The 13,279-nt window shown below is 45.4% G+C and overlaps 1 protein-coding gene across 1 annotated transcript; it reads left to right on the top strand.

Moving 5' to 3' along the window:
• The first annotated feature begins 1,439 nt into the window (after nucleotides 1-1,439).
• On the top strand, nucleotides 1,440-2,343 carry LOC146184747 (uncharacterized). Its single transcript, XM_084608834.1, has one exon. It carries the CDS (start codon nucleotides 1,455-1,457, stop codon nucleotides 2,304-2,306), a length of 852 nt encoding a protein of 283 aa, XP_084464960.1. The 5' UTR covers nucleotides 1,440-1,454; the 3' UTR covers nucleotides 2,307-2,343.
• The last annotated feature ends 10,936 nt before the right edge of the window (nucleotides 2,344-13,279 follow it).

Genomic DNA, 13,279 nt, shown 5'->3' with positions numbered 1-13,279 from the left:
CTGGATAGACCATTCCAGCTCCACGACCTAAAAGCGGCACTGGCAAAAATGAAACGTGGCACAGCCCCCGGACGGGACAAAGTGACGGTTAAGCTCCTTGCTAACCTCCCGGACTCGGCATACCTGAGCCTTCTACACTATTTCAACGCCATATGGGAAGGGGGCACACCTCTCCCAATGAATTGGAAAACCGCATTAGTCACCTTCATACCGAAACCCGGAAAAGCCATCAACATCGAAAACCTTCGACCCATTTCATTGACTTCTTGTGTGGGGAAGTTGATGGAAACCATGGTCAGGGACCGACTCTCTCAATATCTAGAGCTTAAACCCGCCTTTGCGGACACAATGTGTGGTTTCCGCCCACACCGGTCCGCGCAGGACGTCCTGCTCCAACTTCACAAAGAAGTCTTGGCTCCGGTCGAATACCCCAGTAGCGACAAGGTGGTCCTCGCCTTGGACCTCAAAGGGGCCTTCGACAATGTAACCCACGACATCATCCTCACACATTTGTCGCAGACAAACTGTGGACACAACACGTTTAGGTACATCCGACAGTTCCTCACTGATCGGCAAACCTATATACGTATCCAAGACCAGGAGCATGGCCCTTACCCTTTGGGTACGCGAGGAACTCCACAGGGAGCGGTCCTCTCTCCCCTCCTCTTTAACCTCGCCATGGCTCACCTCCCCCCATTGCTTAATGATGTCCCAGGCATCAGGCATGCTCTGTATGCCGACGACATCACGCTCTGGGCAACACATGGGTCGCTAGGGCAGATCGAGGCCAACCTGCAACAAGCGGCGACTATCGTGGACGGATATGCTCGTCGCTGTGGCCTGGAATGCTCTCCGACCAAATCAGAATTCGTACACCTCCGGCCCAACCCGAAGTGTACCACTAAAATTGCCCTTGCCCTTGCTAGCGGCCCCATCCCTGAACGAAATGAGATAAGAGTGTTGGGACTCTTTATTCACTGCAATCGCAAGATTGACACAACCTTGCAGAAGCTCCGCAAGATTGGAGACCAGGTGGGCCGCATGGTCCGTCGGGTATCTAACAAGCGGGGGGGGGGGGGTTACGATGCAAAGACGCCCTGAGGCTGGCCAATGCATTCGTGACCAGCCGGATACTCTATGCGGCACCCTACCTCCACTTGCGGAAATGCGATGAGAACGCCCTAGAGGTGATCCTTCGCAAAATTTATAAGCGCGCCCTCGACCTCCCCATAACGACGTCCAATCAAAGGCTCATTGCTCTAGGAATGACCAACACGTTTTCAGAGTTGCAGGAGGCGCACTTAAGCAACCAATACTTGCGGTTAAGCAAATCAACTGCAGGCAAACGCCTCCTAGACCGCCTGCACATTGCTTACAATGCGCGAACAGAGGAACGAACCGAAGTTCCAGAGGACTGGCGCTACGCGCTCAAGGTTCGACCTCTGCCACAAAACATGACAAAGGAGACTCACGAGGGGCGTCGCATAGCGCGTGCGGCAAACCTAAAAGAGCGCTACGGCTCTCGTCACGGAGTCCTCTACACGGATGCTGCTGGCCCACACCATGGAGGGTGGTACACGGCCGCGGTCATCCACCAGAACACATACATTCAGGGACTCACTTTCCGCGCCCCAAACATCACACACGCAGAGGAGGTCGCCATAGCGCTGGCCGCTGCAGAGCATGACTCCAGGGTTATCATCACTGACTCCCGGGGAGCTTGTCGAAATTTAGAGCAAGGGCGCATTTCGCAACGCGCCGCCGAAATCCTCCGCAGATGCGAGTACCGGGATCGCCCGGACACACGTGTCGTCATCTGGGCCCCAGCACATACGGGACTCGAGGGGAACGAGGCCGCAGACGCCTCAGCCCGCGCGCTTAACCACCGGGCATCGCCTCAACTCCCGCCGCTTGAGGAACTGGAACCCAATCCGGCCATTACCTACAAGGAAATTGCTGACTTGTACAAAACTCGACACTGTCTTTTTCAACCCCCCGCTAAAGGACTAACTAAAACTGAGGAGCGCTGGCTCCTTCGTCTATACACCAATACAGTTCTGTGCCCGGCAGTACTGCAGTATTTCAATCCGGCTTTTAATGGCGAATGCCCGCACTGTGGGTGCGCATTTTCAGATGTGTACCATATGGTGTGGGCTTGCCCCTCTAACCCCGCTTACTCCCCTTTCCCTTCACCCACCCGAGAGAGCTGGGAGGCTGCCCTGCTCGGCTGCTCTACCTTGGAGAGCCAACGTGCTCTCGTGGCTAGGGCCCGAGCTGCCGCGGAAGCCACAGGAGTCCCGGACTAGGGGCCCCTCCTAAACTTTGTAAGAGGCTGGCCCTTAAGGCCTGCCTCCCACTTTTTTTTTTTTCTCTCTCATGTAAATATTACCTAATAAATGTTTTTCACCACCACCACCTCCGGCGCCGGTGCCCAAAAGAGAGTGCAGGAAAAACAAAAATAAAGAAAAACATTGATTCAAAAGCAAACACAGAAAAGAAAAAAAGCAAAGAGAAACAGAGACCAAAAGGCAAAATGCCACATGCCGAAAGCAGATAAGAAAGCAAGTCGTTAGCGAAGAAAACTGACGAGCGAGCTCGTCTTAGGCCCGGGATTTATGCTTGCTAGGGGCTGGCGATGACTCGATTTTTGGCTTGATATTTGGATTAAGGGCGATGACTCAGGATATTAGGTTATATATTTTGTGCACGGAGCAGACTTTATAGTATTTCAATGTTCCAGCATCCGTAAATGTTAATTTTTGCAGTCTTGGGGTCCACTGTGACGTTATGGAATTCAAAATCCAAGGCGCGTTTCTCGACCTGCTGACGCCCCCAAAGAAATTTTCACATGTACCACCTCAAGTTATATTAGCACAAACACAGAGATCATAACTGATGTGCCTCCTATGGGGGGTATTCACTGACGCGCTGTCAGCGGTGCATTGTGAATAATTGAGGCGCAGTCAGCCATTTTTGTGTCCACGGAACGAACAGGGCGTACGTACGTATCAAGTGCTGTCGTGCGGTTCTACAAGCAGTGGCATTCGCAGCTATATGTTGTTTATTGAGCTATCGTAGACTGTTATAGACGCGTGCACAGTGTAAACAGTACGGAAGCTGAAGAGCTGCGCGAACGACCTCGGCATTTTAAGGTTCCGGAAGTACACACGAACAACTCCACTCGAACGAGCCACCTCATCGAGATGTGACGTCACGTATGGCTGGCACGGCTCAACCGCTCAACTGGCTCAACCGCACAAGTATCATGGAATATGAGAAATGTATGTCAAAATGGGCTGGACTGGAATCTTCCGGATGTGCCCTAGCAGCCAGCTCTTGTCACTATCCGTGCACGACTGTTCTTCACGCACTCGGAGGACACATTCCCGGTAAAAGAGCAGTGCAGCAATGTATCGCTTCCAGTCATGCGCATGCATGCAGCGCGCCGCCAACACCCCCTCGACGTGTTTTGCTGCAATAAAATCCTTCAAAGAGGGCTCGCTAAACTTTGTGTTTGCCGTACTTGCCTCATTCGATCAGAAGTTGGATGTTCGCATCGTCTGCGTTGGCTGCTAATCAAAGCAGACCGCATGCAGATTCGGCGAAGGAACGTAGGCGGGCAAACTTGTTTTGCAGAAGGTTTGAAGATCTTTATAAACTTGTTTATCTCTAATAACAAATCAAGTTTAGCTTGGCCAAAACTGCGCTGTATTTCAAGAGATTTGTTGCAAAAGTTATTTCGAGCCCGCAAGGCAACGAGGTGGCGCCACCGGTGTCATCGCTGTGGCCTGTGGCAGCGGTTTCTTTTCCGCCGCAGACGATGCAAGCATCCGACTTATGAATGATTGAGGCAAGTACACCAAACAATTTTTGTATAATAGATACTGACTACCAAACGCCATTTCTATGCAGAATATCAGCTACAAAAACTCAGCGGTTTAGTTGGTATAAACGTTGGCCAGCACGCACGTAATTGCAGAAAGAGCGAGTTCGTCTGCTTCAACCGCGGCTCTTAACCCAGCCGCTTGTAACGTAGTTGCGTTCTTCGAGTGGTCAGTAGGCTTGCGATTGGTTTCTTGTGACGAAGCTCGTCCGTAGGACAAGGAATTCATGAATGTCGCACATATTTATGCGTGGACACAGGCCGACGCTTAACGTGCAGTTGCGCATATCGACTGCACACGGGTCGGTACCAAAGTTTTGTTTCGTACAGATCTCTGTCCGCATCGCGCACACTTTGCCGATAAATCGAACTGGCACTCATGATACCGATTGAGTTTTCATAACAATGGTGCTAGCAAGAGGCAGAGTGACAGAGCAAACAGACGCGCACGAACAGCTAAGCTAACCGCCGCCCCGTACTAGTACTAGTCAGAACAGGACGCAAAGAAGGCGTCGGCTGCATACTGACGTCAGCTGTGACATCATGTGAATACCCCCTGTACTATTCCACGACGGGAAAGTGGGTCTGTCGACGAGACAGCATAAAAATAACCTTGCTATAGATGGATGGCCCAACAAAATATCGGAAACTTCCAAAAGCCGCATAAAAAACTAGAGATACATCCAATAAAGGCATGCAGCGTTTAAAACATATAAACGTGCGACGTAATAGGTGCTTCATTGTATTAAAGATGATATATATCCTAGTACAGCGTGCTTTACATTTGCAGCGGCCAGTGATCTTTCAAAAAGCTTTTCCAAAAAAGTTTTCAAAAGGTACTTTTGGAAGATTAGTTGCTGTTGATTAGGCGAGTTGATACGTGCGCATCGTTCGATGGGTCGCCGAGGCCGCCGTGGCCACGCACTCCACGACGAACAAGATGCGACGCGAGAAATTCTGAGTGTGTTGTTGACAGAGCACGAGCGCTGGCTTTCTGCCCAGCTAGGACGTTGGAACCAGGGTAGTCCTCCCCCCCTTATTTTTTTTTTTTAAGGGAGAAAACGGAAGGATGATGGGGGGACAAAGCTCATTAGCCTTCTTTCGCACATGTTTGAGCACCGGTGAACGGGGTGCCCGCTCTTTCGTGAAATGCACGGTGCAGCTTCTGCAGCTGTGCGAACACGTATGTATGCGCTTCCCTTCCATAAGCATGGTACCTGTCTCTCCTTAATTACTTTTTTCTTTCTTTTTTGTTATGTTTCTGGCTTTGCGTGCTGTGCCATAGTAAATATCATCGAACCAAAGCTGAGGTCGTCGAACCAAACTAAAGGAAGCGCTTCTCAACACGCTCTCCGCAACGGTGCAGCACAGCCGAGTGACTGAATGCCCGCGGCGCCTGCTGCTGAAAAGCTCCAGCGACCACATAAAACACAGGACCGGCTGGTGGTTTTCTTTTATTGTATTTCATTTATTTACCAACAGATACGTGCGCAAAAAAAAAAGGTATGGGATATTTATAAATCCCTTGGCTAGTTTACACCCTTTAATAAGCAACTGCACATGCAGGCCTGCACAAAGTAATATAAGTTCCATGCAGACTATGAATAATATTTTAGGAGTGATATATCCCGTAAAGGGAAACACCACGGATTTTGACAGAACGTGTAAGAACCGATGTTTACTCGTTCTTTCCAAATTATTGCAGAAAAAAAAAAGGCCCGGAACAAAATCTTGTTCTGGCTAACTAAGATATTTTTGGTTACTGGTGCAGGTAGCAGTATGAAGCAGTTGTCATGATCCTGTCCGTTCGCAATACATAGAAATAATATGAGGCAAGAAAACAAAAGGAATGAGACACAAAAACACCGTGAAATAAGCGAACGCATTCTTCATTTGCTTAAATGTTGAGAAAGTGCAAGGAATCAAATTAATATGGAACGCAACGATCAAGCAAACATTAATAGTTTGTAAACTACTCGACGCCACGGTACCGCCACGATTGAATGTATTGCGCTCACAGTCACAGCCCACCAAAGCGGAACGAAAGACGAAGGTGAAAAAAAAAAAAAAAAAAAAACAACAACAACCAAACAAGCAAAACAAACCGTCTTGGTGCACTGTGAGCGAAGTGAATACTTAACTCGCAGAAATTTCTGCTTTACTGACTGCTACTTCGTGTTGCCTACAAACCGACATAACACTTATATTTAGTTTCTGGCGTGGTGATTACAGGTTGTGTTCGAGAAATTTGACGTACTTTTCTGGCATCGACTCATTTATTGCATATCGCTCATTTTACATGTAACTCTATTTAAGCAGAGCGGCTTGTAGACCGAGTTGGTTGAACATCATTTTAAAACAACACGGACAGAGTGAAGCAGTTATGTATAGGATTCCGCTGACATGCGGAAAGACATACGTTGGTCGAACGGAACGATGTTTAAATGGTAGAATCCTTGAGCACAAAAAAAAAAAAAAAAGCAGGCCGTGTTTTTTTTTGTACTCCATTTTTTTTTTCGACAAGACTCGACCTTTATCTGGACTGCCAGTATGACCCGTGCTTCCAAAGGACCGAAGTAATAGGCCGAAACCGAGACCAAATAGCAAGAGAAAATATTGAAACAGTAAACATAGCAGATTGTAAAGAAACATGCGTAAGCAGCTCTTCTCTGGCACCTTGAGCGAAGGAAAGGGCTTTTTTGGAAGAGAAAGGATGACGTATTAAGACGTGTGACGGGTCTGTTTGTCGACTTTTATCGGCTGCTTCCTATAAAAAGAAACGCTTCATGATTAAAAATTCACTTGTCAGTTCAGCGCGATATGTGTTTTCCTCTTTATATCTGTCCGTGTTCTAGCGGTGGTTCAAAATAACTCTTCTTGCCAGAAAACACCACTGTTGAATCTCCGGCGTATGCAAAGCCATACCGTACAAACATTTATGGAGATGATTTGCTCGAAAGAACATAGTAATGACCTTAATATAGGATGTTGGGGCAATCCGCGTGAACTGTTGAGGAATGTTTGGCGCAACATTTAAAAATGTATTACGTGAGCTTCCTTGGAGCACTCTAATTAAAGAAATTTGTTGCGGCATTGTTTCATTTATTGCATTAGCAATGCATTGTTCTGTTCGTGAGGCAGAAAAAAGGGAATAAGGCATTAAGCGTGCAAACTGTTTCCGTTATACGTAAAAATGCCGTTTTAGATAATTTCTGTGACGGCTGGAGTTGACGATTTCATCTACCTGAAACCATGTTGACATATTATTTCAAAGAAGGAGCTAAGAATTAACGAAAAAAAAAAGTAACAACGGGCGCACAACCAGCGCCGCAAGGTATACATGCAAGGTCGGCTTCATCTCGGTAAGTTGAACCAGTGGTATCAAATTGGTCGAGGCGTCCTTGTGCCCCGTCACGAATGCACGCAAGAAGAAAAAAATAACTAAGGACATTGGAACCGTTAATTAGAGTACCCGGCGAAGAAAGGTTAGTTAGTCTGTTAGGAAAGGTCCGAGCTTGAGCTTTGCCCTACGCTGCATTGTTGCGCGCAGCGTACAAGCAGACGACACACGCGCTCCGCTGAAGCAGCCACCTCTGCCGCGCGCTCAATCTAGCGGTGACGTCATGGGACGTCGAGGCACGTGACAGCAGCGAGGAACCGCCCAAGGTGCAGGATGCTGTGAAAGGGAGGGTATTTTTGCAGATCGTGAACGTGCAATCACGTGACACAAAAGTGACGTGGAGCTACTACGTCACTTGTGTGTGTCCTGTCGACGTTTTTTTTTTTATTTTTATTTTATTCTACTAGGGCAGTGAGAAAAGCGCTTGGCCGTCGCAGCGCGGCTTCGAGCTGGCGGAGGAAGAGCATCTAGCCGTCCATGCTGTCCGCACTCAACAGCACGCACGCTTTCTTCTGTATTTGTTTTTCCTATCAGTGGGGGCAAGTTGAAAGGAGGGGCGGGTAAAGCCCCTCAATAAAGGGGCTTTAGGGGCGGGCAGGCTAGCCAACGTAAACAGCGTGGTTTCAAACGAGTGAAGGCTTGGAGCTGCCCTCGGTAAAGCAGTATGCACGCTTGCTTCCTCTCTTCTTTTTCCTTAGCTGTGAGGTATGAGCTGGTTTGGCTTGAGAGGCAGCGGCGGGAGTGCTGAAGATTTGCTGTGTCGTTTACTTGGCTCAATCAGCCGCTTTTGCACCTTAAAAGTTACGCCTCAATTATGTACATACAATATATATATATATATATATATATATTAAAGTATCCGTAAGCTAAGTAACATCTTGTATAATTTCACGGCTTAAAAACATCAACGTTTGCGCGCACGCTGCTCTCATGCAGTAAAAGTTATTTGTTTTTTGCCACTACAAAACTGCATGTTTGTGGGCGCGCGCGTCTGCAAATAACTCATGCGCAGGTACTCAATATATTTGCGGCCCCGCATAAGGTCGGTACTCTTGCACGTTTTCATAGTAGTGAGGAAGCAAACTCACAATCCCTGCAGCGCGCTGCGAAGAAGCAAACTCGCGACTCGAAGTCCCTGCGTCGCTTCGAATACCAGCTCTAACTCCGCCAGACCACCGGAAGAAAGAGAACGAAAGCAAAAGATTGCGAACGCACAAAATCTGCGCTCACTCATTCCCCCGAGGGAGGAAAATTCTGTTTTTCTGCTGCCCATAGTTATGTCAGCACTGCTTGGAGCCATGGGGGAGGGGAGAAGACTGTGTTGGAGGAGGAGCCATGGCGTGGACAAAACGGCTCTGACAAAACGGACAAAACAAATTGCCGCGAGCGCTTCGTCTTACAAGGAAAAAAAAAAGACTCCGCGAGATACGCGTACGTGACGTGTAGGCTACGTCACCCACATGTCACGTGATTGCGCATCGACTATCTGCAAAAACATTTTCCCGTCTGTCGCCGAAGTACCACCCCAGGGGAGGATTTTTGCTGATCCTGGGCGCGCAATCACGTGACACAAAAGTAAAGTCACTTTTGCGTGTTCTGTCTGTGTTTCTTTTTCCATTTTACTGGAGGGAGTGAGAGGATGGCTGCAAGACGTCTCTCAAGTCCAATGCGCGGAAAGGATGAAAGGAGGCGCTTGACCATCGGAGTGCGGCTTCGAACTGAAGGAGGGGTAGCGTCTATACTTCTTAGGAAAACGAAACGACGCACTCCTGACACATGGACAAAGGAAGAGACTACAACACAGCGCTATGTTGTAGTTTATTCTTTTGTACGCGTGTCAGGAGTGCGCTGTTTTGTTTTCCTAAGTTGAGCTACCAACTAGTCTGTTCTTCCACCCTTGCAAGTCTGTGCTTCGTCTCACAAGATATCTGCAGCATTGCGAAGGGCAGAGGAGCCCTTGCAATTGTCCTCCTAAGCGCCTCTCGCCCCTGCGCACTAAAATAGAGAATTGTACCTCTATTGTCACCCCCGTCAATTCGAGGGCGAGAGGCGCAGGAGCACAATTACCTATTGTAGTGCGCACTATCCTGATTGGACCGAAGTGCCTCTGCCTTTCGCAGTACTGCAAACATCTTGTAAAACCAAGTATAGCCGTCCTGCGAGCAAACCACGTAGCAGCACGCACGTTTTCTTCCTTTTTATTCGTAGAAGTGCGGAAAGGATGAAAGGAGAGGCGGGCAGGCTAGCCAACGTAGACAGTGCGGTTTTAAACCAGTGACGGCTTGGAGCTGCCCTTGGCAAAGCACAGCCACCGTGCAAGGAGCAGCATGCATGCTTGTTGCGTATCGCTTTTTTTTTCCCTATCAGTGAGAGATGGACTGCTTTGGCCTGAGCGACAGCGGAGGTAGCGCTAAAGGTTTGACTTCTGTGCGCACGTATACTTCGCTCAATCGGCCGCATTTACACCTTAAATTACGCCTCTTACGTGAAACGGCTAGTGACGAAAATTTCTCTGTCCATAAGATAAGAACATCTTGTATAACTTCACAGCCTAATTCCAAACGTCAACGTTTACGCTCCCTTAAATTATGCTCTCAGTCTTGACAGTTATTTAATTTCCCCCACTACACAACTGCATGTGCGCGAATAATTGATGCGCACGTACTCAATATATTTGCAGCCCCGCATAGGGCCAGTATTCTTGCATGTTTTCATCACAATTAGGAAGGAAATGCACGATCTCTGCAGCGCGAAGATTTACGACTCCGAGTCCCTGCGTCGCTTCGAATACCAGCCACCCCACCAAACTACCGAAAGAAAAATAACGAAAGAAAATATTGGGAACGCACAGAATCGACGCTCACTCTACTTTCCCCTGAATCGCGCCACTGAACAGGGTAGAATATATTGGCCAAAAACGGCCGTCATTCTTGTGGGCCGTCATTTTGGTCCCCAGCTTGCGCGTGGCTCGCTCTGTAGATGTAGAACCAGGGTGAGGTAAAAGAATTTGGCCGTATTATCTGATTAGGAGATCACAGATTTGTAATTAAACCGAAATGACATATCTTATTTGGAAGTACCGTTCGCCGACGCATTGTTTAATGCGTAGCATTACTTGGCTGGTGAGCGTCTTGTACAGACGGTTTGTACGGAAAGTGTCCGCAGTAGCTGTGTAGCTGTGTTTTATTTCAATCAAAGTGCCACAATTGATATATCAATGGAAAGCTTATGTCGGATATAATTACACGAAAGTTATGGCAGGCACTAACTATTCAATAGTTAATTAGTTGATGGTGAATAAAAATGAACTTCATGCAACATCGTCATACTATATCGTAAGATAGCTTATACTGAGGACGACTGCATTGCACTAACAGACCGGTCCCACCGGCCAGTTTCACGACGCCACCGCTGCCACGATGCATGCTGGTAGATGTAGTCATTCGGCCGCTCCGCCCGCCTGAGTGCCGGCGTGCCGCGTTTCCGAATGGTTTTTAGCTTGTGTGTATGCCCGAGTGCATTAAAAAAAATTCACCTGTTCGTTCCTAGACGCCATAACAATAGCACAAGGGAAAAGCAACTCTGGTTTTAAGTGTAGCTTTTCAACTCGTTCGGTCGAAAATCCTTCGGCGCCTTCATCGTCGTAATAATAGAGTAGTCGACAGCTTGTATCGAAAATATTCAGGGGCTCCGCAAAAAAATTCTATCATGCTGATATTTGATTGCAGTGATTGATAACACATTCGTGTGTGATATGCGATGACAAGTTAATAAAATCATAATTTATTATTTGATCAATTTGGGATATACAAATAGTAAAAATGGGTCCAAAGTTGTCAGAATGCTCAAAATGAAAAGCCAATGCTTGCTGGTGCTATTTAAAATATTCAGGAAATGTAATTGATCAATTAGTTAATTGAACTAAAATAAACACATAAAATACAAAAAGGGCTTCGTAACTGTAAAAGTTTAGAATGAAAAGCTAGTGCTTGATGCTAATTAAGAAAATTTGGAGTGTGTAATTGATCAAATAATTAACTATTATCGTGATGGTACCTCAAGACCTAAAATAGTTTCATATATTTTTGTTTTGTTATACTTGTTTTCAGTTTTTTGTTTGTTTTTATTGCGTTTTATACATTATTAATTAGCACCAGCAAACATTGGTTTTCCGTTCTGAGCGGTTTGATACGATTGAAAGCATTTTTAATTTTATTAAATTATTTCAAATAATAAATTCATAACCCACATTTTAAAATTTTTTCACTACCATCTTGACGCATTGACTTTTCATTGACATTATTTGGAGACCTTTGAACCCTCTTTTCACTTTTTCATTTTTCGATTAGTTTAATTCATTAGTTGATCAATTACACGTACCATATTCCATGAATTAGCATAATCAAGCATTGGCTTTTAATTCTGAGAAATCTGACGCATTTAAGCCCCTTTTTCTTTTATTCTTTTTTTCAATTATTTCAATCAATTGATTAATCAATTACACGTTATAAATTTTCTTAATTAACATCATCAAGCATTAATTTTCAATCAGAGCAATTTGACATTTTTGAAGCCGCGGTTGTGGAATTTTTTCATTTTTCAAACTATTTCAATTAATTAATCAATTACGCACTCTAAATTTCCTTTATAAATCATAACGTATTGACTTTTAATTCTCAACATTTTAACACCTTCGAATTCCTTTCTCCTATTTCTCACTTTTTAAAATTTCTCGAAGTAAATAATACATTAAGATAATTGAAGTAAATAATTCACTAAGATAATATAGAGTGTGCAATTGCACGCTCTATATTATCTTAATTACAATAATCAAGGATTGGCTTTTCATTCTGAGGGCATAACCTCCCTTATCTGTCAATAAAGATTTTCTATCAGCCAGTCACAATTCTGAGCATTTGATCACCTCTGAACCCCCTTTCTCCACTTCTTCATTTTTCAATTACTTGAATTAATTTATAAATTACACACTTTGAACTTTCTTAATGAGTATCACCAAGCATTGGCTTTTAACTCCGATAATTTCAACACCTTTGAAAGCCCTTTTGCAAATTATTTTGTTCATTCCTCATTTCTTTAATTCGTCAAATAACTAGTTATACAAGTGTTTAACTCGCCATCGCCTATCACACATAAATCAGTTATCAATCACTGGAATCACAAATTGCCATGATATGTTATTTTTATTCAGCCCCCGATTATTTCCGACATGCGGTGCCGACTATGTTGTCGGCTTTTTTACCATTCTAAAAGAACAAAAGGACGTTTCGAACATTTGCCTTGCATGTAACAGTCAGCGCAATTTTCTAAAATATGACGAATTTTTCTCGGCGGGGAAGTCTGAGAAATGTAGGATAAATTCGTGTGAAGAGGTGATTACAGGAGTGCAGGGCATGTGCGCGCGCTGACCAGCTGACTACAACTAACATGGCGGAGGAGAAACTTCCGGAAATCTGGCGCATGCGCAGATCGCTCGGTGGGATCGGTCTATTGCCGGCTTTAGTTAGCGATTAATTACACAGTTAATTTTGCTTAGGAATTGAACTGTGAGCTACAACGTAAGTCATATATCAAAAGAAAGCTTACATCGAGTACGATTCCAGAACACTAATTACCGGTCTTAGTTAATAGCCAATCAATTAATTGTCATTAACAATTTTACTTTAGGGTACAACGTCAACTCGTATATCACAGTACAGCTTATGTCAAGGACGATTCCGGTACAGGTCTTATTTAATACCTGATCATTAGTTAATTGTCATTAACAATATAACTAGGCTACAACGTCAAGTCGGATATCACGGGATAGCTTATAACGAGTATGACTGTAATGCACTAATTATCGGTCTTTGTTAACAACCGTTAATTAGGTAATCCTGATTAGCACTTGAACTTTAGGCTACGTCATCATATGTAACGAGATAGGTTATGTCGAGTAGGATTCCAGTACTCTAAGTACTGGTCTTAGTTACCAGTAG

The sequence above is a fragment of the Amblyomma maculatum genome, chromosome 7 (genome assembly GCF_055883805.1).
Source record: "Amblyomma maculatum isolate TAMU_Amacu chromosome 7, ASM5588380v1, whole genome shotgun sequence".
Classification (NCBI taxonomy): Eukaryota; Metazoa; Arthropoda; class Arachnida; order Ixodida; family Ixodidae; genus Amblyomma; species Amblyomma maculatum.
Note: the sequence above shows the minus strand (reverse complement) of the source record. Positions and strands in the feature narration are given on the sequence as shown.